General features: G+C 49.4%; 1 protein-coding gene across 1 annotated transcript; it reads left to right on the forward strand.

Moving 5' to 3' along the window:
- The first annotated feature begins 12,650 nt into the window (after positions 1-12,650).
- On the forward strand, positions 12,651-19,543 carry ARMC5 (armadillo repeat containing 5). Its single transcript, XM_090277686.1, has 6 exons — positions 12,651-13,157; positions 14,546-14,653; positions 14,752-15,538; positions 17,111-17,616; positions 18,228-18,360; positions 18,463-19,543. Exons 1-6 carry the CDS (start codon positions 12,698-12,700, stop codon positions 19,271-19,273), a joined length of 2,805 nt encoding a protein of 934 aa, XP_090133812.1. The 5' UTR covers positions 12,651-12,697; the 3' UTR covers positions 19,274-19,543.
- Positions 19,544-19,794: the final 251 nt, after the last annotated feature.

Below are 19,794 nucleotides of genomic sequence, written 5' to 3' on the forward strand. Positions count from 1 at the left end.
CAGAAAAACACTACCACGGCTTAGGTTGCCCCACCCTTAAAGTAGAGTGGACACTAGGGAAGGTTACATGTGACAGAGACAGTTCATGAGGCATGTGCATGGTCAATGACAGTTTACTGGGAGTGTGGGAAGCAACCTCCAAGTTGGCCCTAGTGATTCCTACCTCTCAGCGGTCGGGCCTTGTGTAATCCCCTCCCCTTGAATGTGCACTAGATTAGTGGCTCCCTTTTAGTAAAAAGAATGTGGCTGAAATGATAGGGTGCTACTTTCAAGGTAACATTACAAAAAGACTGCAGCTTCCACTTGAGCATCCTCTGTCACTCTCTTGGTTGCTTGGCCTGGGAAGTCAGCTGCCCTGTTGTAAGATACCCAAAGGACTGACCCACGTGTCAGAGAATTGATGTTTCTGGTCCACAGCCAAGGAGGACCTGAAGCCTGCCAACAGCTGTAACAGTGACTTTAAGAGTGGATCCTTTCTCACTTGAACCTTGATATGACTACAGCCCTGGTCCATCTTGATTGCAACCAGAAGAACTCAGCTAAGCTGACCCCAAATTCCTGACGCACAGAAACTAGGAGATAATACATGCTTGCTGTTTTATGTCTCGGGAGAAATGAGACATGGGTCAGTTTCTTACTGCTGTTGGCTGTTTCTGATGACCAGTAAGATGAAAGAGACATGGGGGTTTCCTATGACAATGTTGCAGTGATTAATAACTAATACAAGTGGAAAATAATTTATTCATTTCTTATATGCACTTGAACCATATTTTTCTTTCTATGTTGAGGCCTCAGCAGCTGAAGTTGGCAAGGAGGCTGGCTGCCTGGAGTTGGGTTAGACCGAGTTTTTTAATTTAATTTAATTTATTTTTAGAGAGAGGGGCATGGAGGGAGAAAAAGAGGGAGAGAAACATCAATGTGTGATTGCCTCTCATGTGCCCACAACTGGGGACCTGGCCAACAACCCAGGTATGTGCCCTGACTGGGATAGAACTAGCAACCCTTTGGTTTGCAGGCTGGCACTCAATCCACTGAGCCACACCAGCCAGGGCAAGACTGAGATTTTTCAAAGCCTTGTGGACCATTCATGAGAGGCTTGCCTTTCCCATGCTCCTACTAGTCTTTCTCTTGATACCTGTCCTAGTCCCCAGTCTCCCACCTTCATCTTTCTCAGGTGACCAAAACCCTTAACTCTGGTCCCTCATTCTGCCCATTAAGCAGCAATAACTATAGAAGAGTGGGTCTCAAGTTTCCAAAGGCCAGGCCTCAGCTCGCACCTGTGTAAAACCACCAGACTCTCGTAACTATTGAATATTACACTGGCTATGGGCCTCCCATTTCCAAATGTTTCCCTGTAAATCAGGATGAGGTGGGGGGAAAGAGGGATGCCGAACAATCTTATCCCCACATAAGGAAGTATAACAGGGCTACTGGCAGGCCTTGAGGAGCTGAGTATTGTTTACAGAAAGGGTTTGCCCCTCTCTGACCTAAACCAATTTGCACTAACATTATTTGGAGTACTAACTTCCTTATCTTCTTAAATGGAAAAAAAGGAAAACAAACAGAAAGGAAAAGACCCAAGGCCTTTCGGGGACCAGCTCCTTTGGGAAGCCTGCCTGTGTCTTCTGGAACTACTCCCTGAAACTCTTCCCAAAGTCTGTATCATGTGTACTATGGGCTCCCTGAGGGCAGGGCCATAACTTATTCTGTAGACTGAAAAGGCCTTGAGAGCTAAGACCACAGCTGCCTTGTTCACTGCTGCATTCCCAGGACCTAGCATAGAACTAGCACTTGGCAAGTGTTCAGTAATAAGTAATTATGAATTAATAAATAAATGAATGAAGTTACTTAGTATAATCAATTTTTTTAATGATTTTGAAGGACCATTAAAGACATTTGTTTTCTTTCTTTCTTTTCTTTTTTAAAAGTATATTTTATTGATTATGTTGTTACAGTAGTCTCAATTTTTTTCCCTTTGCTCCCCTTCACCCAGTACCCCCCTTCCCTCCACCAATCACCCCCCCTTAGTTCATGTCCATGGATCAAGCATATAAGTTCTTTGACTTCACCGTTTCCTATATTATATTTTAAAAATATGTATTTATTTATTTAATTTTAGAGAGAGGGGGAGGGAGAGAGAAAGAAAGAGAAAATATCAATGTGTGGTTGCATCTCACATGCCCCCAACTGGGGACCTGGCCCACAACCCAGGCATGTGCCCTGACTGGGAATCGAACCAGCAACCCTTTGGTTCCCAGGTCGGCACTCAATCTACTGAGCCACACCAGCCAGGGCCTCCTATATTATTCTTAACTTCCCCCTGTCTGTTTTGTACCAACCAATTATGCTTCTTGATCCCTGCACCATTTCCCCATTTCTCCCCCTTTTCTCTGCCAGCTGATAATCCTCTAAATGATCTCCATACCTATGATTCTGTTCCTGTTCTGGTTTGCTTAGTTAGATTTTGTTTCTATTTTTAGATTCAGTTGTTGATAGTTGTGAGTTTGTTGTCATTCTAATGTTCATGGTTTTGATCTTCTTTTTCTTAAATAAGTTCCTTTAACATTTCACATAATAATGGCTTGGTGAGATGAACTCCTTTAGCTTTACCTTGTCTGGGAAGCATTTCATCTGCCTTTCCATTTTAAATGATAGCTTTGCTGGATAGAGTAATCTTGGTTGTAGGTCCTTGCTTTTCACCACATTGAATACTTCTTGCCAGTTCCTTCTTGCCTGCAAAGTGTCTTTTGAGAAATCAGCTGATAGTCTTACAGGCACCTCTTTGTAGGTAACTCTCTGCTTTTCTCTTGCTGCTTTTAAGATTCTTTCTTCATTTTGAACCTTTGGCATTTTAATTATGATGTGTCTTGGTGTGGTCCTCCTTGGGTCTAGCTTGTTTGGAACTCTCTCTGCTTCCTGGACTTGTATGTCTATTTCCTTCACCAAATTAAGGAAGTTTTCCTTCATTATTTTTTCACATAAGCTTTCAATTTCTTGCTCTTACTCTTCTCCTTCTGGAACCCCTATGATTCAGATGTTGGCAGGTTTAAAGTTGTCCCAGATGTTCTTAAGCCTCTCCTCATTTTTTTAAAATTCTTGTTTCCTCATTCTGTACTGATTGACTGTGTTTTTCTTCTTATGTTCCAAATCATTGATTTTAACTCCAGTTTCCTTCCCTTCATGATTGGTTCTTTGTGGATTTTTCTTTGTTTCATTTAGCATAGCCTTTAACTTTTTCTTTCTGCATTTGCAGTACTCAAGCATATTTGTTAAGTCTGTGAGCATCTTTATAACCAGTGTTTTGAACTCTACATCTGCTACCTTAACTATCTCCTCATCTGTTAGGTTGGCTATCTCCTCGTCGCTTAGTTCTACCACTGGAACCTTGATCCCTCTTCTCTGTCTCTTCATCTTGACAGGCTCCCGTGTTTGTTTGCCTTTGTGTCTTAGGTAGAGCTGTTGCACCTGTTACATTGTAAGGGGCGGAGCCTTAGGTATTTGTCAGAAAGGGTGACCTGTTTCACCATGTTGTGGTGCTGTATGTGGGGGAGGGGTCTGAGAGGGAACAATGCCACTTGTTCAGCACTCGCCCCTTTTTCAAGCACTTCTCCCACTTCTGTATGGGACTGGTGCCCCTCTAGCTGTTTCCCTGGCTGTCATTTCCAGAGTGGGTGGGTCTGCGGATGTTCTAGGACTGTGGGGGCCCTTTAAACAAGTGGACTCTGATCAGAGACCAGCAGTTTCTTCCTCCGCCCCAACCTCCACTGGTTTTCACAGTCAGAAGCAATGAGGCTTTATTTTCCCTGGCGCTGAAACCTTGAGCTGTGCAGTCTGGTCTGGTGCTAGAGGTGCTCCCCAGTGTCCCTGCCTACTCTTTAAAACATGCGACTGCACTTTCTGCCAGCCTGCCACTGCCACCACACCGTGTCCTCTTCACCGCAGTTTCACCCCTCCTACCTGTCTGGATGAGTATTTCTTCTTTATATCTTTGTTTGTTGGACTTTCATGCAGCTCAGTTTTCTGGAACTTCTGGTTGTATCTAGTTTTGAGGTTGTTGTATTCCTTCTTAGTTGTGGAGGGAGATGCAGTGTGTCTGTCTAGGATGCCATCTTGGCAGGAAGTCTTTTATTTTTAAAGATTTTGTTATTTATTTTCAGAGAAAGGAAGGGAGGGAGAAAGAGAGGGAGAGAAACATTGTTAGCTTGCCTCTTGCAGGATCCCAATTGGGACCCACAACCTAAGCATGTGCCCTGAAAGGAATCGAACTGGCAAGCAGAGGATGCCCAACCTACTGAGCCATATCAGTTAGGGCAAGCACATCAGTTTTGTTGCCGTTCTTTAATACAGTGACTTTTTTGTTTTTGGTGTAGGTCTAGCTAAACACTAAACATTCCCAAACTACCACATTCTTTGACTATTTATTTTTCTAAAATTCTTTTTGAAACAAAAAACATACAGAAAAGCTGCAAACCCATTATAAAGAAATTTCCCCTGAACTATCTGGGAATAAATGAATGTTTTGATGCATTATCATCTCTGAATACTTTACTGTGTACTTCTTATCTATTAAGATCATTCTATAGAAGTACAACACAACCATCAAAATCAGGAAATTGCTACTGGCACCTCAAATGATGCTCAAGTTTTGCCAGTTAATAAAAAATGTCCTTTACAGCAAAAGGATTTTAGAACCACACATTTCACTGAGTTGTTATGTCTCCTTAGTCTCCATCATTCTAGAACAATACCTTCGCTCTTTCTGGACATTGATTATTGTGAAACTTAAAAAAAAAAAACATTTTATTTAATTTTAGAGAGAGTGGAAGGGAGGGAGAAAGAGAGGGAGAGAAACATCAATGTATATGTGAGAGATACATCAATCCAATGCCCTCCACATGGCCCCACTTAGAGACCTGGCCTGCAGCCCAGGTATGTGCCCCGAGTGGGAGTTGAATGGGTGACCTCTGGTTTCACAGGCTGGTGCTAATTCCACTGAGCTGCACCAGCCAGGGCAAAAATTTTTATTTTGGGGGTGGCACTGCCTTATGGCCCTTCAGAGCTAGGGAATAAATGGACATATACACACGTGTGTGCACACACACACATATTGACACAAATATTTATTTCTATATCTAGTTATACATTTATTGAAAATCATAAATGATTTTTTCCCTTTTTCTATTTATGCCTCCCATAAATGAGTTAGGTTTCTTGGTGTCAGAAAAGGGAGGCATAAATAGGAAAAGGGAGAAAACTCTGGGGCTTTAATGGTACTGGGATGGAATTGAAGGTATCAAAGTTTTACTGAGCAAAAGGGTTTTTTTCATGTGGCGTCTTGTTACTGGGTGGGAAAAGGGGTCCCCAAAATTCCCCACAGTCTGTGGTTTGGGAAGTGGGGGATGGGACTCAGTGGCGCACAGCCATTTTTCTTAAGAGATGTCTTTGCATATGTATGGCGGGTAGCTAGTGTCTTAGTTATGCAAATAGCTTTTGCCCTTCTAAGGTGCCAGGAAGATGGGAGGGGTTTTGCCCACAGAATGGTGAGGAAAGAGGTCTGGGTAAGGTTCTGCTAATGGCCATAACCGGTTACCATACCCACCGCATCACAGGCCACTGGTCAGGGATTTAAACATAAGACAGCAGCCATTTAATAGAGAAAGCCATGTGGTCTATGAGGAGGAAGGGAAAACTATGCAGTTGTGAAAGGGCATGGAGCCATGCAGTCTGAAAGAAGGAAAGGTGGGCCTTTTGGCCTGGGCTAGTAAGAAAGCTGGCGTGATGCTGCTTTAATTGTGCCTGCTTCAGTGGACTCCAAAAGCGCCAAGGACTCTGCCTTGCAGACCTGTACTTTAGGACTGTCGGAACTCAGGACATGCTGAAAGGACTGTTAAAACCTGGACTTCACCGTGGTCAGGTGTAACATGGTGTGTGCTTTCCTGGACTATTATAAGAAGGCTGATGACATCGTGCCCCAGATCCTGAAGGAGACAGCTGACAGATAAGAAATGGGGAATTTCTGGGCATGTTTTTGGCTTATAGCCTTTTGGGGAGCAAGGGAAGTGCTGGGTACGGTGGGAAAACAGGGTTCTGAAGTGCTCACAGCCCTCCCCAGGTGGGAATATTGTAAATAAAGACCTGTTTTCCTCAACACTAATTGTTGGGTTTTACACCAAGGTGCCACGTGAAAGAACCCCCTTTTGCTCATAACACTTTGATACCTCCAATTCCATCCCAACACCATTAAAGCCACTGGGGTTACCTCCTTTTCCTATTTATGCCTCCCTTTTATGACACCAAGGAACCTCATTATCCTTTATATAATAATTAAATCAATACCTGGTGTAACGAGTCTCCTATCTCCCCTGCCATCTTCTTCCCTCCCATGATGCCGTCTTCACCCTGTCAGGACTCGACACAAAGCTGTGGCCCACTGTGTCTCCCCCCAACTACCAGCAGATGCCCATTTGGCTCTGTCTGTCCCTAAATGCTTCCATACCTGATTACTCAGGAAGTGATCAGAAGGGAAGAGAAGAGGGAAGAGGACAGGAAAGAGCAGATCTTCTTTGGATTTTTTCTTTTCTCTTTTCCTTGTTTGTTCTTTTAGTTTGCATAATTCTAGCAACATTCTTTCTTCTAATATGCTATTTTTAGTAAGCCATTGGCTTAGAAACCAGATTCACTACTTCTTTACTCTTTCATAATACGAAAGGTTTTTTGTTTGTTTTTATTTTAATTACTGAGTAAATTGAGAAGTCCTGGGTCTGAGAGAAGCCTTTCTTGGGAGTTGAGAGCATGAGCTGGATACATGGACTTGGAGACATCTATTTTGAACTTAATGGCCCACAAGAGATCCCTCTTACTTCACCCCTGGAGCTCAGCTGGATTCTGGGTGGGGGAGGCTGGCAAGCCTGAGAGAAGTTACACATGGCAAGTTGGTTTTTAGTCCTTCTCTGTTTCACTTAGGGAATCCCTAGCATCTATTCTAGAGAGCCAATACTGGTGTAGAGAGGTAGGTGAGTTGTGTGGGTAGGACCCCTGGGGTCCAGGAGAGGAGGAGTCTGGGATTCTGGTGACAGGTGCTCTGAGTTTAGGATGCTGGGATTTCAATCCTGTCTTCTTCCAGCTGACCCTAGGGAGAAACAATGAGCCTCTGGATCAGAATGGAGAGGGGGTACTCTTTCATGATTAATGAAACTTCTTCATTCCCAAGTGCTTCAGTCGTGGCCCCAGGTGGAGCCTCTGTCTCTTCCTTTCTCCCTTTTAACTCTAAGCAACTGCTACCCAAGGGCTGATGTGGCTCTGGGGTGAAGGGAGATGAGAGGCAGCACATCCATGACCTAGAACATCCTGTATGGGGAAGCAGTGGTAGGAGGTAGGGGTGGGAGGAGGCAGGTTCCGGGGCATTTCTCAGGAATCAGAGACTTAAGCCCTCAGTTCCAGCCCCTAAGCCAGGACCTACCTCAAACATTCCCAGAGATCTTCACAGCACTGGGATCAAAATCAGCCAGGAGGGAAGGTAGAAAGGGGACTTCCTATTATGCCAGATGGGGTTGTCATGTTTCTGGATTTCCTGCCCCTTCTCCTCCCTCCCACCCTCAATAGGTAGCTGGGTTATGGGAATCCCTGAGTCCCCCCTTTGCAGGTCTTAAATCTGGCCAGCCACCCTCCCACCAACAACCTGCTCCCAAATGTTTCCTTAGTCTCTGCCTGAAGTTAACAGCCCTGGGACCTTCCGCCCTGAAGCTGGACTGGGGTAGGGACTGGGCATGTCTGTCCTGAGCTGGTTCATCCTCCTCAGCCCTTCCTAGAACATGTTCCCTCTCTTCTGCCACACCCTTAGCAAGTGGACTCAGATCCCAGGGAGGAGAAGCTGAGATCACCTAGGCAGTGACCGGAACTTCAAGGCTCTCTGTGCCTGCCCCAGGTGGGATGCTGTGAATGAGTCTCTGTCCTCTTGGAGAATGTCTAGGGAAGGGAAGCAGAGATTGGCTTGGGGTGGGAGTAGTGTTCCAGCAATCCTAGTACCCCTCCCAAAGCACTTGCCACATCACAGTTGAGCATAAAAGTAAACAGGACTCCAGCTGCCAGCCATGGCCACACCCAATCCACAGCAGGAGTCCATGTGTGGCCCACCAGGATCAGAGGGGGAGCCTGGGTCCCAGGACTGGGTGAGATCAGAAACAGAACTGGATTGTACTGGAATCAATATCACTGAAGTAGGCAGAAGCAGGACTAGCCCAGCAGACACAATGTTCCCAGCTCCCACCCAGCCCAGGACCCGGTGCTCTCTGGTTCACTCCTGTAACCTTAGGGAGGAGCTAGCATGTGAGCTGGTGTGATGCCTGTTGACTGACACAAGTGAAAGGGCTCTAGACTTGAGGGAGGAAGAAAGGTGAACCGAAGTTACTACACTGACCCAGTGTTTCATGTAGGCCACTCCACGGAATCCTCACCACAACTTTGTGAGGTAGCCATCATCATCCCTGTTTTACAGATAAAGAAACTGAATCCAAGAAGAAGTATACCTAAGGTCACACAGCTAGAGACAAGCTGGAAGCTGAGAGAGGAGTTACTTCACATTACTTCCCTTCAGCCCCTATTCTACGTGGGTACAGTCCTAGACACAACAAGTATGATAAAAGGAGGCAAAATCTGGGGACAGGGTGCCAGACGCATGGGGCTCATAATGGGAAGAGTCCCACGGGGGTGGGCGTTAGGCCTCACTCAACCTCAAAAAGGCACACAGGCTGCTATGAGAAGAGAAGGGTGTCACAGCACGGACTCAGTTCTGAGCACGGATTATGTTGTGCTTGGGAGGAACTCCATCTGGCTCCTATATACTCTGATTTTTACTGATAGAAATACTTGTTTGGGCAGCCTTCCCCAAATGGTGAAGGGGCCACGTTCAGTGCCCAATGTCTGGGCATAAGTGAATCTTCACCATGCTTTTCTCTATTACGGGAACAGAGAACGAGTGGGGAACCTGCAAGGAAAGGAACTAAAGAAGGGGAAGGGGCAGATGGTAACCCTTGGGCCTTCTGACCCTGCCTAGAAATGCTACAAAGCACTCCCTCAACTCAACAGATAGGTCTCCTGGTCCTTTGCTTTGGCCCTGGGCCCCACCAGCCCTAGCTTCACCCTGTAAAGACAGTTTAAGAGGCCATACACCCCAGAACTCAGATAATGATCCCAAGTTCAAATTCTCAGGTCCTCCTGCCAGAACACAGCCTTCTTTCCTCTGAAGGTTAGGACTTGCACCTCCCCATTCCCACTGCATTCCTCACAGAGCATGCCTGGCTCTGCCCCCATTCCTCTGGGATGAGGTAGTTGTTCCTCTTGCTGTAAATAGCTACATCATTCCCTAGGCCTGTGAAAGGATCTGGTTAGCAGCTGCCATAGGTGTTCTACATCTGGCGGGAGCTGCTGGGCCAGTTCTGGACAGCTCCTGCTATCTTAAAAACTCCCTCTAGCTCAGCGGTTCTCAGCCTGTGGTTTGCGACCCCTTTGGGAGCCGAACGATCCTTTCACAGGGGTTGCCAAGACCATCAGAAAACACATATGTATTTACATATTGTTTTTGTGATTAATCACTATGCTTTATTATGTTCAATTTGTAACAATGAAAATACATCCTGCCTATCAGATATTTACATTACAATTCATAACAGTAGCAAAATTAGTTATGAAGTAGCAACAAAAATAATTTTATGGTTGGGGGTCACCACAACATGAGGAACTGTATTAAAGGGTCATGGCATTAGGAAGGTTGAGAACCACTGCTCTAGCTGATGTTCTGTCTTTGGAGCTTCACAAAACAGGCCTAAGCCTTCTTTTCTGGGAAGGTTTTTTGAAGGCAGTGATCCCAGCTCTGCTGTTCTGATTCCTCCAGCCTGGGGTTCCCTGAGTCAGCCCATGAATAAACAGTCCTACAGGAGCAGAAAAGAAGTTTACATACAGATGCTGGTCACCTCAGGCTCCTTGAGGACTGGCCTAAATTCAGAGCTCAAGTTTGGGCTGAAACCGAAGCCAGGATATACTGGCAGGGGCTGCCACCCTGGTGTGTCCATTGGTGCTGGCCCCGATTGGAGCTATGGGCAAAGGCACTGAAGGCAGACATAGGGTTTCTAGCTGTTGTAAGCCACCTGGGAGAAGAGCAGGTGGGAGTTCTGGCTGAAGCTATGACCACACTTGCTGCAAGCATAAGGATTCTGATCCATGTGAGTGTACTGGTGCTACAGCAGATTTGAACTATCTGTAAAACACTTGCTGCAATGGGGACACTTATGGGGTTTTTCACCCCACCTATGTGTGGGGAGCTTGGAGCTGTAGCAGGTTTTGCCACACCCAGGACAGGCATAGGGTTGTTCACCCAAGTGGATGTCCTTGTGTTTACTAAACTTGTTAGAGAGTGAGAGTCACAGGACGCAGTCAGGGATTTAAAAATAGGCGGCAACTATTTTAGAGAGGAAGAGAGAGGAGGAGAGGAGATCCACACGGTTTGCAGGGAGGGCAGAGGAGAACTCTATGCAGCTTGGAAAGAGAGAATTCCATGCTGTTTTGAAAGAGAGAATAAATACCATGTGGCTTTGAAGGGGCAAAGCACATGTTTCCTTGGACTGTTATACGGAGGCTGATGACATCATACCCCAGATCCTGAAAGAGCTGACAGATAAGGGATGGGGAACTTCTGGGAATGTTTTTGGCTTATAGCCTTTTGGGGAGCAAGGGAAGTGCTGGGTCCCATGGGAGAACAGGGCTCTGAGCTGAAGTGCTCACTGCCCTCCTCGGGTTGGAATATTGTAAATTAAGACCTGTTTTCCTCAACACTAGCTGTTGGGTTTTATACCAAGGCACTGCGTGAAAGAACCCCTTTTCGCTCTGTAATAGTTTTGGTGACCCCAGATGGGACTAATGGAACCCGTAGCCAGGTTCTCTCTGTAACAAACTGGGTGTGCTCAGTAAAGCCATGGACACACTGAGGACACTTGAAAGGCTGTTCTCCATTGTGGGTGCACTGGTACCATAGGTTGTCAGCTGTTGCTTTCTTGCCACATTCATAGTGTGAACACTGAGCAGGTAAGAGCTGCACCCAAAGCTGTTACCACACCAGACAGTTTCTCAGGATGGAGCTGATGCTGAAAGTCTTACCTCACTGCACAGGTGAAGGGCTTCTCACCAGTGTGCACCCATTGGTGTTTAACCAAGTCCTAGTGGGGGCCCCAAACCTCCTTGCACTCTGGGTACTTATGGGGTTGGAGGCCTGAGTGGGAGTGAGTGTTGGATGAGGCTGCAGTTGAGACTGAAGCAACAGCCACACACAGGGTAGAGTTATAGCTTCTTGCCAGTGTGTGCCTAGTGGTGCTTAACCAGATCTGAAGCCAAGTTGGAAGCTCTTGCCATATTCCAGACAGTAGTAGGGCTTATCACCCAGGGAGGTAGGCTGTGGCCAGACCACACTTCTGGCATTCAAAGGCTTTGGAGATTGCAGGAAGATGGTCCTAGTAGGGGCTTCTTCCTCCGTGTTAGGGCCAGAGACCCCATGTTGTCTGCCCTGAAATCTGCCACCTGTGCCAGGACTTGCAAAACAGACTATGATCAGTGGTCATTCTGTTCTTGGGAACTGTGGGGACTGACCTGTGCTGAAACAAAGAGGGTATGTGTCACCGGCCATGTACCCGATCACGAGGTTCTCTATTATCCGAGGCAACTGAGGCATTGCCGCGGGCATCCTGCTCATAATCAGTTTCCCTTTCCCTTGAGCATTTCCCAGAAACAAGGGCCATAAATCGCCTGGACTTTCTGTTCCCACAGCAACCATCCCTAACCAGAGAACATTTTTGTTTCACCTACATCCTGGGCTCTGGAGCTGACCAGCAGGGTGACTCATCCTCCTGAGGGGTCTGCTCCATACTCTTAAAAATCCCTCTACCCCTTCCCTTACTGCTGCTGTCACCTCGAACTCAGCCCATGCCTCAATAAAGGCTTTGAACTGGTCCACCCGAATCCTCCCTTCTTCTGGGCACCAACCTAACACTCCTCAGATGCAGAGCCGAGTGTGGACGGAAATGGAAATATCCACTAGCCTGTGCTGCTCTACCAAGTGGCAGCGAATGGTTTTGGTAGATTAACCCTATCAGTCACCTGATCATTTCAGAGCTCCCCATTTGTTGTCACTGTCAAGGTATTTGACACTGTCGACCTGGCTTGAGATTCTTAATACCTCAACGTGAACTTACACGGCGAAATGAGCCTTAAGGGAAAAGGTGGTCGCTGCTGAGAGCACCCTGGGGGTGGACTAGCCATGTCATCTGGCGCAGCACGGTACTGAGACTCCGTGGTCGCAAGTCTAGGATCTCCAGATTGCACCAACGCACTCCGGGATCCCTGGGAGAGAGCTTCCCACCTGTCCTCAACCAGGCGTGTTAAGCTTTGCGTGTACTACAAATGCCAGCATGCACCACACGCACCTCCCGGGCTCGCGCAACGATTAGATAACTCCTACTCTCAGGTGCTTTCTGCGACTGTGCAAGAATCAGAGTACTGGGATCGAGAACTACAACTTCCGACTTGCTTAATAACTGCGGCGGCGCTATTTAAAAAGCGTCAGAGACTAGGTGCCTGGCTACGTCCCTCTCTTCCAGTTCCGCTCCCTCGGATCAGCAGCGAAACGGGGGTGGAGCCTTAGGCCTGAGCCAAGATGGCGGCTGCGAAACCAACCCCTGCGGACTCGCTCTCATTCTGCCTGGCACAGCTCACAGCGGCGGCCGGGGAGGGTCTAGGTGGGCTAAAGGACACCAACGAGACACCCTTGGGCCGTGCGCTCTTAGCCCTCCGCACGCGCTACGTCAAGGCAGCGGGCGGAATCGAGGGCTTCCGGGCACGCGGCGGGCTCCTCCCCCTTCTCGCGCTGCTACGGCAAGCGTCTGCAATGGGTCCTACCCCTGGCTCCGGCTCCGCCCCTTCGTCGGTTGAGTCTGCGGCTTCTGGCCCCGCCCCTCCGTCGGGCCCCGCCCCCTCCGTGGAGTCTTCTTCAACGCCCTCGATGCCTGCGCGCCTGCGCAAGACCCTGGACTTGGCCCTCAGCATCCTAGCCAACTGCTGTACAGAGGGGGCGTGCCGGACTGAAGTGCGCAGACTCGGAGGCATTCTCCCTTTGGGTAAGTGCTCCGCCCTAATTTCCTAGAAGGATTCCACGCATTCCCGTTCCTTGTCCGGGTCTGGGCGGTGTCTTGAGTTCTTTGTGTTGTATCTTGGAAGAACGTGCTTTATGACAGCGCGACACCCACACCTTTCAAGCTTTCACGCCTCATTACTTTGCAGCTCTGTTTATAGTCGAGCCCTTCCAGATCAATAATTACAGCCATTGCCTGGGTATTGGTTGTCGGGCGCCTCACTCGCCTCTGGGCTGGTGAGGCCAAAAGGGTTATTTGGTGACTTTTAGATTATGTTTACCTTCCATTTATGAGATTCATAGCAGACAATGGCTCCTAAATGTCCAAACCTATGCAGAGATGTCATTTGATGGGCTTAGGGCTCAGAAGACGTAGTGGTCCAGAAAGTGGGCTCTGCAGTCAGCTGGACCTCTCCGATGCTAGGTAAAATGGGATAATAATAACTACTTAGCAATACTGGAGTTGGGAGAAAATGGAACACAGATATAGAATGCAGGAACTCTTCAGCATGAACTGGGTACTTCAAGTTACTAAGAACTAGCACAGTTAACAAACCCTAACAAAAGACGCCCAGCCAAGTTGGCGCCCCCTAGTGGCAATGTTGTAAATGTAGTTTACACAGGTTATGCCTGTATGAAATTATGCCAGTTTTGATAAAATCTTAAAACTTTTGGATAAAATGAAACATCAGTATACTTTACATTTGCATAAAATGCATCTGGACCAAAATATGTTTGACAAGAGGCGTGGCACATTAATTAGTTCTCAATAAATTAAAGTGTTTTTTTTTATTAGTGTATAACGCCCCATCATTCAGTCACTATTATGCCTTTTAAATATCTCCTGATTCCATCCATTTCTATCCCTCTTCTGTCGTGTGCCCAGAGACCTGTGACTATGTTCTGGGCTGTGCAGACTTGGTTCAAGCCACTCTCCTTTCTCACCTGGACTATTGCAACAACTTCCTTGGTGCTTCCCCTGCCTTATTATTTTTTTCCCTATAATCCATTCTCCCCCCTGGTTGCCAGATTCCGTCACATCACTCCCATTCTTAAAGACCCATATGGCTCCCAATGCCCTCCCATTCAAGTCCTGATTTCTTTGCCTAGCGTTTGAGGTTCTTCATGAGGTCATAGCAGACATTTGGGTCTCACATCTGGACTTTTGTAAACGCTGCTTCCAAACCTGAAATGCCCTGTACCAGCCCCATCTATCATCCTTCTAGTTAATACCTATTTATTTAACCTTCCAGACCCAATAACTAGTAGTTTCTTCTGGAGGACTTCTCTGACCCTCTCAGGCCACATTCTTGAGGTGATTAATGAGAAAGATAAGAAAGGGTAGAACCCTTAAGAGGCCAAGCTCTCTTGCAGTGACTATTCTTCAGTGTGTGAAGACAGACAGCATCCAGAACCGAACAGCCCGTGCTCTGGGCAACTTAGCCATGGAACCTGAGAGCTGTGGGGACATCCATTCTGCTGGTGAGAAGGCTATAAGGATAGTTAGCTAGGGCTTGGGGTGGGAGAGGGGCTTGAATGTCTGTCTTTGCTCATTCTGTGTCCTTACCTTCCCTGTCCAGGTGCTGTACCCCTACTCGTTGAGAGCCTGACAGCTTGCCAGGACTCACAGTGCCTGCAGAGTATAGTTCGTGCCCTCCGCAACCTGGCGGACTCACCCCAGCACCGCCTGGCCCTGGCACAGCAGGGAGCAGTGCGCCCACTGGCTGAGCTTCTGGCTGCTGCCCCGGACCCTGCACTGACCTTGGCCCTAGTCCGTGCCCTCCTGGAGCTGAGTCGAGGCTGCTCCCGGGCCTGTGCTGAGCAGCTAAGTCTGGGTGGGGGACTAGGCCCACTGGTCAGTCTTGCCTCCCACCCCAAAAGGGTAGTACGTGAGGCAGCTATCCTGATCCTTGCCAATCTGTGTGCCCAGGGCCTGGTACGGCCTGCACTGGGCAATGCTGGTGGTGTGGAAGTGCTACTGGGTGAGCTCCAGCGGCGCCGGGGCCCTAGTGGGGCTGCCCCAGCCTCCCAGCAGCCCTTGGTGCGGGCTGTTTGCCTACTTTGCCGGGAGGCCATCAATCGGGCCCGGCTGCGGGATGCTGGTGGTTTGGAGCTGTTGATGGGCCTATTGCGGGACCCTCGTGCCAGTGCCTGGCACCCTCGTATTGTCGCTGCTCTTGTGGGCTTCCTCTATGATACAGGAGCCCTGGGCCGGCTACAGGCTCTGGGACTTGTACCTCTCTTGGCTGGGCAGCTGTGTGGTGAAGCTGGTGATGAGGAAGAAGAGGGAAGAGAAGCTGCTTCCTGGGACTTTCCTGAGGAGCAGACTCCTGAGCGGATAGAGGCTGGAAGCTTCCAAAGCCTCAGGTGAGTCCCCAGCTGAGCTTTGGGATGGGAGTCTGTCTGCTCTGGTTCTCTTCACTACCCTCAGCCCCATTCTGTCTCAGTAAGATTTTTATTGACTCTGCCTCCTGATTCCTTGTTTTCTCAAGACATGACCACTTTCCAGTCTCATTAAACAGATCTTCTCTCCCTTGGGTCCCCTTTTCACCTTGGCACCACCCCAGCACTCTGAACTTTGGGGTCCAGACAGGTTCACTGGAAGGCAGTATGTGCACTGGTTGTGATAGTATACTCTGGAATCTAAGTTCTTATTTTGGTTACCACCACTTAAAAGCTCAGTTACAAGGGAAAGTTAACTTCTCTGAGCCTCTAATTCCTTGTATATAATATTGAGGATGATAATACATACATACCCCAGAGAGTTGTTGTAAACATTAAATGAGGGAACTTTTTCCCTGGCTGGTGTAGTTCAGTGGATTGAGTGCCGGCCTGCAAGCTGAAAGGTCACTGGTTTGATTCCTGATCAGGGCACATGCCTGGGTTGCGGGCCAGGTCCCCAGTTGGGGACATGCAAGAGGGAACTGATTGTTTCTCTCGCACACTGATGTTTCTCTCCCTCTCTTTTCCCTACCTTCCTCTCTCTCTAAAAATAAATAAATATTTTTAAAAAATCAACCAATGAAGCATACATAAGTGCAACAACAAATCAATGTCTCTCTCTTTCTCTCCCCTGCCCTCCCTCCCTCTCTCTCTCTCTCTCTAAAATTAAGAAATAAAACATTAAAAATAAATAAATAAATGAAGGAACTTTGCACCTTACCTAGCACTAAACACAGCTCAATGAACGTCAGCCCTCTTGTGAACTTTCTGACTTCATCTCCTTCTGTCCCCCCTGGAGCCCACTACACTCTTGCACAATGACCTCCTAGCTAGTTTTTTTAACAGGATAGGTAAGTACCATCTCAAGGCCTCTTTGGTTGCTGTTTCCTCTGCCTAGAGCACTCTTCTTCCTATATGCCTTAATTAGATCTTGCCTTCTCAGTGGAGGTACCATCACCACTGTTTTTAAAATGGCAACTTTTCCCTCCTCTGGCTCTTTTCTATTTCTTTTCATTTTCTCCATGTGTATCCCTTCACTAACTCCACACTAACATACCTTATAGTTTCCATGTTTATTTTTTTCTGCTTACTAGAATATAAACTCTAAGAAGGCAGGAAGTTTTGTTTTGTTCATTGCTTCTCCCCAGCACCTAAAATGGGGCTTGGTACATAACAGGCATCAGTCATTGCTGAATGAGTTGGGGTTTCCCCCCTCATTTCTTTCTCCTCCTCTCCTAGGGTGCTGCGGTTTTTGTTTTTTTAAGATTTTTTTTTTTGTTTTGATAGGGAGGGGAGGGGAGGAGAAAGCGAGGGAGAGAAACATTAATGTGTGGGTGCCTCTGTGCCCTGCCTAGGAATCAAACCGGCGACCCTTTGGTTCACCAGCCAGTGCTCCATTCACTGAGCCACGGCAGCCAGGGCTCTTCCCGGCTTCCGTCACTTCTTTTGGACCTCCTCCCTTGCCTGACTTCAGTCTCCTCCTTCTCCTCTCTACAGGTCATGGCTGATATCTGAGGGCTATGCCGCCAGCCCAGGAGACATCTCTCCGAACTGGTCTCCAGACCCCCGTGCGCTGCCTCCACCGCCTGAGCCGGCCGGGTCACCCCGCCCCGCCCGGCTCTCAGCCTTGGTGCGGGCACCCCGCGCAGTGCGCACGCCAGGCCGCAGCCCCGCCGCCGCTGAGGAGCCTTGGGGCCGCGAGGGGCCAGCTCTGCTGTTGCTTTCGCGCTTCTCCCAGGCTCCAGACCCAAGCGGGGCGCTGGTGACAGGCCCGGCCCTGTGCGGCCTGCTGGCCTACGTGACGGGCGCGCCGGGCCCACCGAACCCCCGTGCACTCCGCATCCTGGCGCGCCTCACCTGCAACCCCGCCTGCCTCGAGGCCTTCGTGCGCAGCTACGGCGCTGCGCTGCTGCGGGCCTGGCTGGTACTTGGTGTCGCCCCGGACGACTGGCCCATGCTGCGTTCCCGGCCCCTCACTCTGCGCAGCCAGCACCGGGAGCTGGGTATGTCCCTGCACCTCTCCGCCATCACCTCACCGCTCCTCCCTCTCTCCTCGCCCTCTCAGCCCAAACAACCCTAGCTACCAGGAATCAGGAAGAGAGGGCTCCATCCAGTTCCATCCTGCCCCAGTGTCCCAGCCTACAAACTTCTGCTCCGTACTTTGCCCAAGCCTTGGGGCCCAGATATCCCCAAACCAGCCTTGGCCCCAGCAATTTAGAATTGTGCCTGTCAGTATTTCCTTCTCCAATCTGTTCTTGGCTCTGCATTGTCACTGATTTGTGAACCCAGGCTCAGACACCATGTCCTTCCAGGTCCCATCACCATTTCCCACACTACCAGCGACTGCCCTGTCTCCTGTGTCCTGTTTCAGCCCTTGAGGGCCCTGACTTACTCCCTGACCATCCCACTTCCTGTTCCAGCCCTTGACTTCCAATTCCTAGCATCTGGACCCCATCCCTTGAGAGCCTGCAGTCATCCTCCTTTCCCGTGCCCTAATTTCTTGCCCTGAGGTTTTACCCATCTTCCTTTCAGGGGCCCAGAGGCCTGTCTTGCCCATCCCGCCCCAATCTTGGACGCCAGCTCCCAAGCTGACCCACTCTGCCCATCCCCGCAGGTGAGATGCTGCTGCAGAACCTGACTGTGCAGGCTGAGTCGCCCTTTGGAGTGGGTGCCCTCACTCACCTACTGCTCTCTGGGAGTCCCGAGGACCGTGTGGCCTGTGCACTGACCCTGCCCTTCATCTGTCGGTGAGGGGGATGTGGGTGCCTTGCAGGGGTCAGGGGAGCAAGGTTGCTATTTCCTAGTCCCACCCTTTTCCACATTCTGAAGGATTCTCTTGCTCCTCAAAGGAAGCCCTCTCTGTGGCGCCGGCTACTTCTGGACCAGGGTGGCCTTCGTCTCCTCCTCTCGGCACTAACTCGGCCTGCTCCGCATCCACTCTTCCTCTTCTTTGCTGCAGACTCCCTTTCCTGCCTCCAAAGCCTGGTGTCGCCTACTGTGAGCCCAGTCCTCCCACCTGCAATCCCCTTGGACCTAGACCCACCCTCGCCTTGCCTTTATGAACCTCTGCTGGGCCCAGCCCCAATCCCAGCCCCTGATCTACATTTCCTGCTGGACTCAGGTCTACGGCTCCCTGCCCAGCGAGCTGCCTCATCTACTGCCTCCCCTTTCTTCCGGGCCCTGCTAGATGGCAGCTTTGCTGAAGCCCAAATGGACCTGGTACCTCTTCGAGGCCTGTCACCCAGTGCAGCCTGGCCTATCCTGCATCACTTGCACGGCTGCCGGGGCTGTGGGGCAGCCCTGCAGCCCATCCCCCCGCCAGGCCAGGCACTGCTGGGCTCAGAGGCCGAGGAGGCACTGGAGGCTGCTGGCCGTTTCCTGCTGCCCGAGCTGGAGGAGGAGCTGGAAGAGGCTGTGGGGCATATCCACCTGGGACCCCAAGGTTGTCCAGAGTCAGTGGGTGAGGTGTTCCGCCTGGGCCGTCCCCGGCTGGCTGCCCACTGTGCCCGCTGGACACTGAGGCCAGGGCAGTGCCCACGGAAGCGGGCCCTGGCCTTAGTGGGGCTTGTGAAAGCAGTAGGTGAGGAAGCAGGTCCCCTGACTGAGGCTTTACTGGCTGTGGTGATGGGAGTTGAAGTGGGAGAAAGGGTCCCAGCCTAGAATGTTGATTTCCCCTCGGAGGGGACCCAAGAGTCAGTTGGCTATGAGGGCAGCCTCAGTGTGGCACGGGAGGAAGCTAAGCAGGAGTCACCACCGAGGACTGACGAGAGTATGAAACTAGCCCCAAGATGATGGGCTGAAGATTCAGGAGTGAGAAACCAAGGCCAGGGTCTGCGCATGGGACCCATGAGATGGAGAAGAGCCCAGGGCCCCAGACCCCTGGCTGCATCCAGCCTTCTGGAGTTGGGATTAAAACTTTGGAGTTGGATACCCCTGTTGTGTGGTGTCTCTGCTTACTTTCCTGTGGGCATCTCTTCACCCCTTCACCCATAAAGCAGGGTCTTGTCCAGGTCTCTGTATCTCAATACAGGCTACCCTTGGCGTATAGGAGTTGAATAAGTAAAATGCAGCCCTGGGATAATGTAGAGTTCCCAGGCTTCTCCCTAGGATGTGGTTTTTGGCCCCTAGGGAAGCCTGGTTCCTGCTCATGCATCTTCATTGCTTAGATAGCCACTCAACTG

Source organism: Furipterus horrens, unplaced genomic scaffold (genome assembly GCF_987537825.1).
Source record: "Furipterus horrens unplaced genomic scaffold, mFurHor1.1.pri manual_scaffold_5, whole genome shotgun sequence".
In the NCBI taxonomy this organism is placed as follows: Eukaryota; Metazoa; Chordata; class Mammalia; order Chiroptera; family Furipteridae; genus Furipterus; species Furipterus horrens.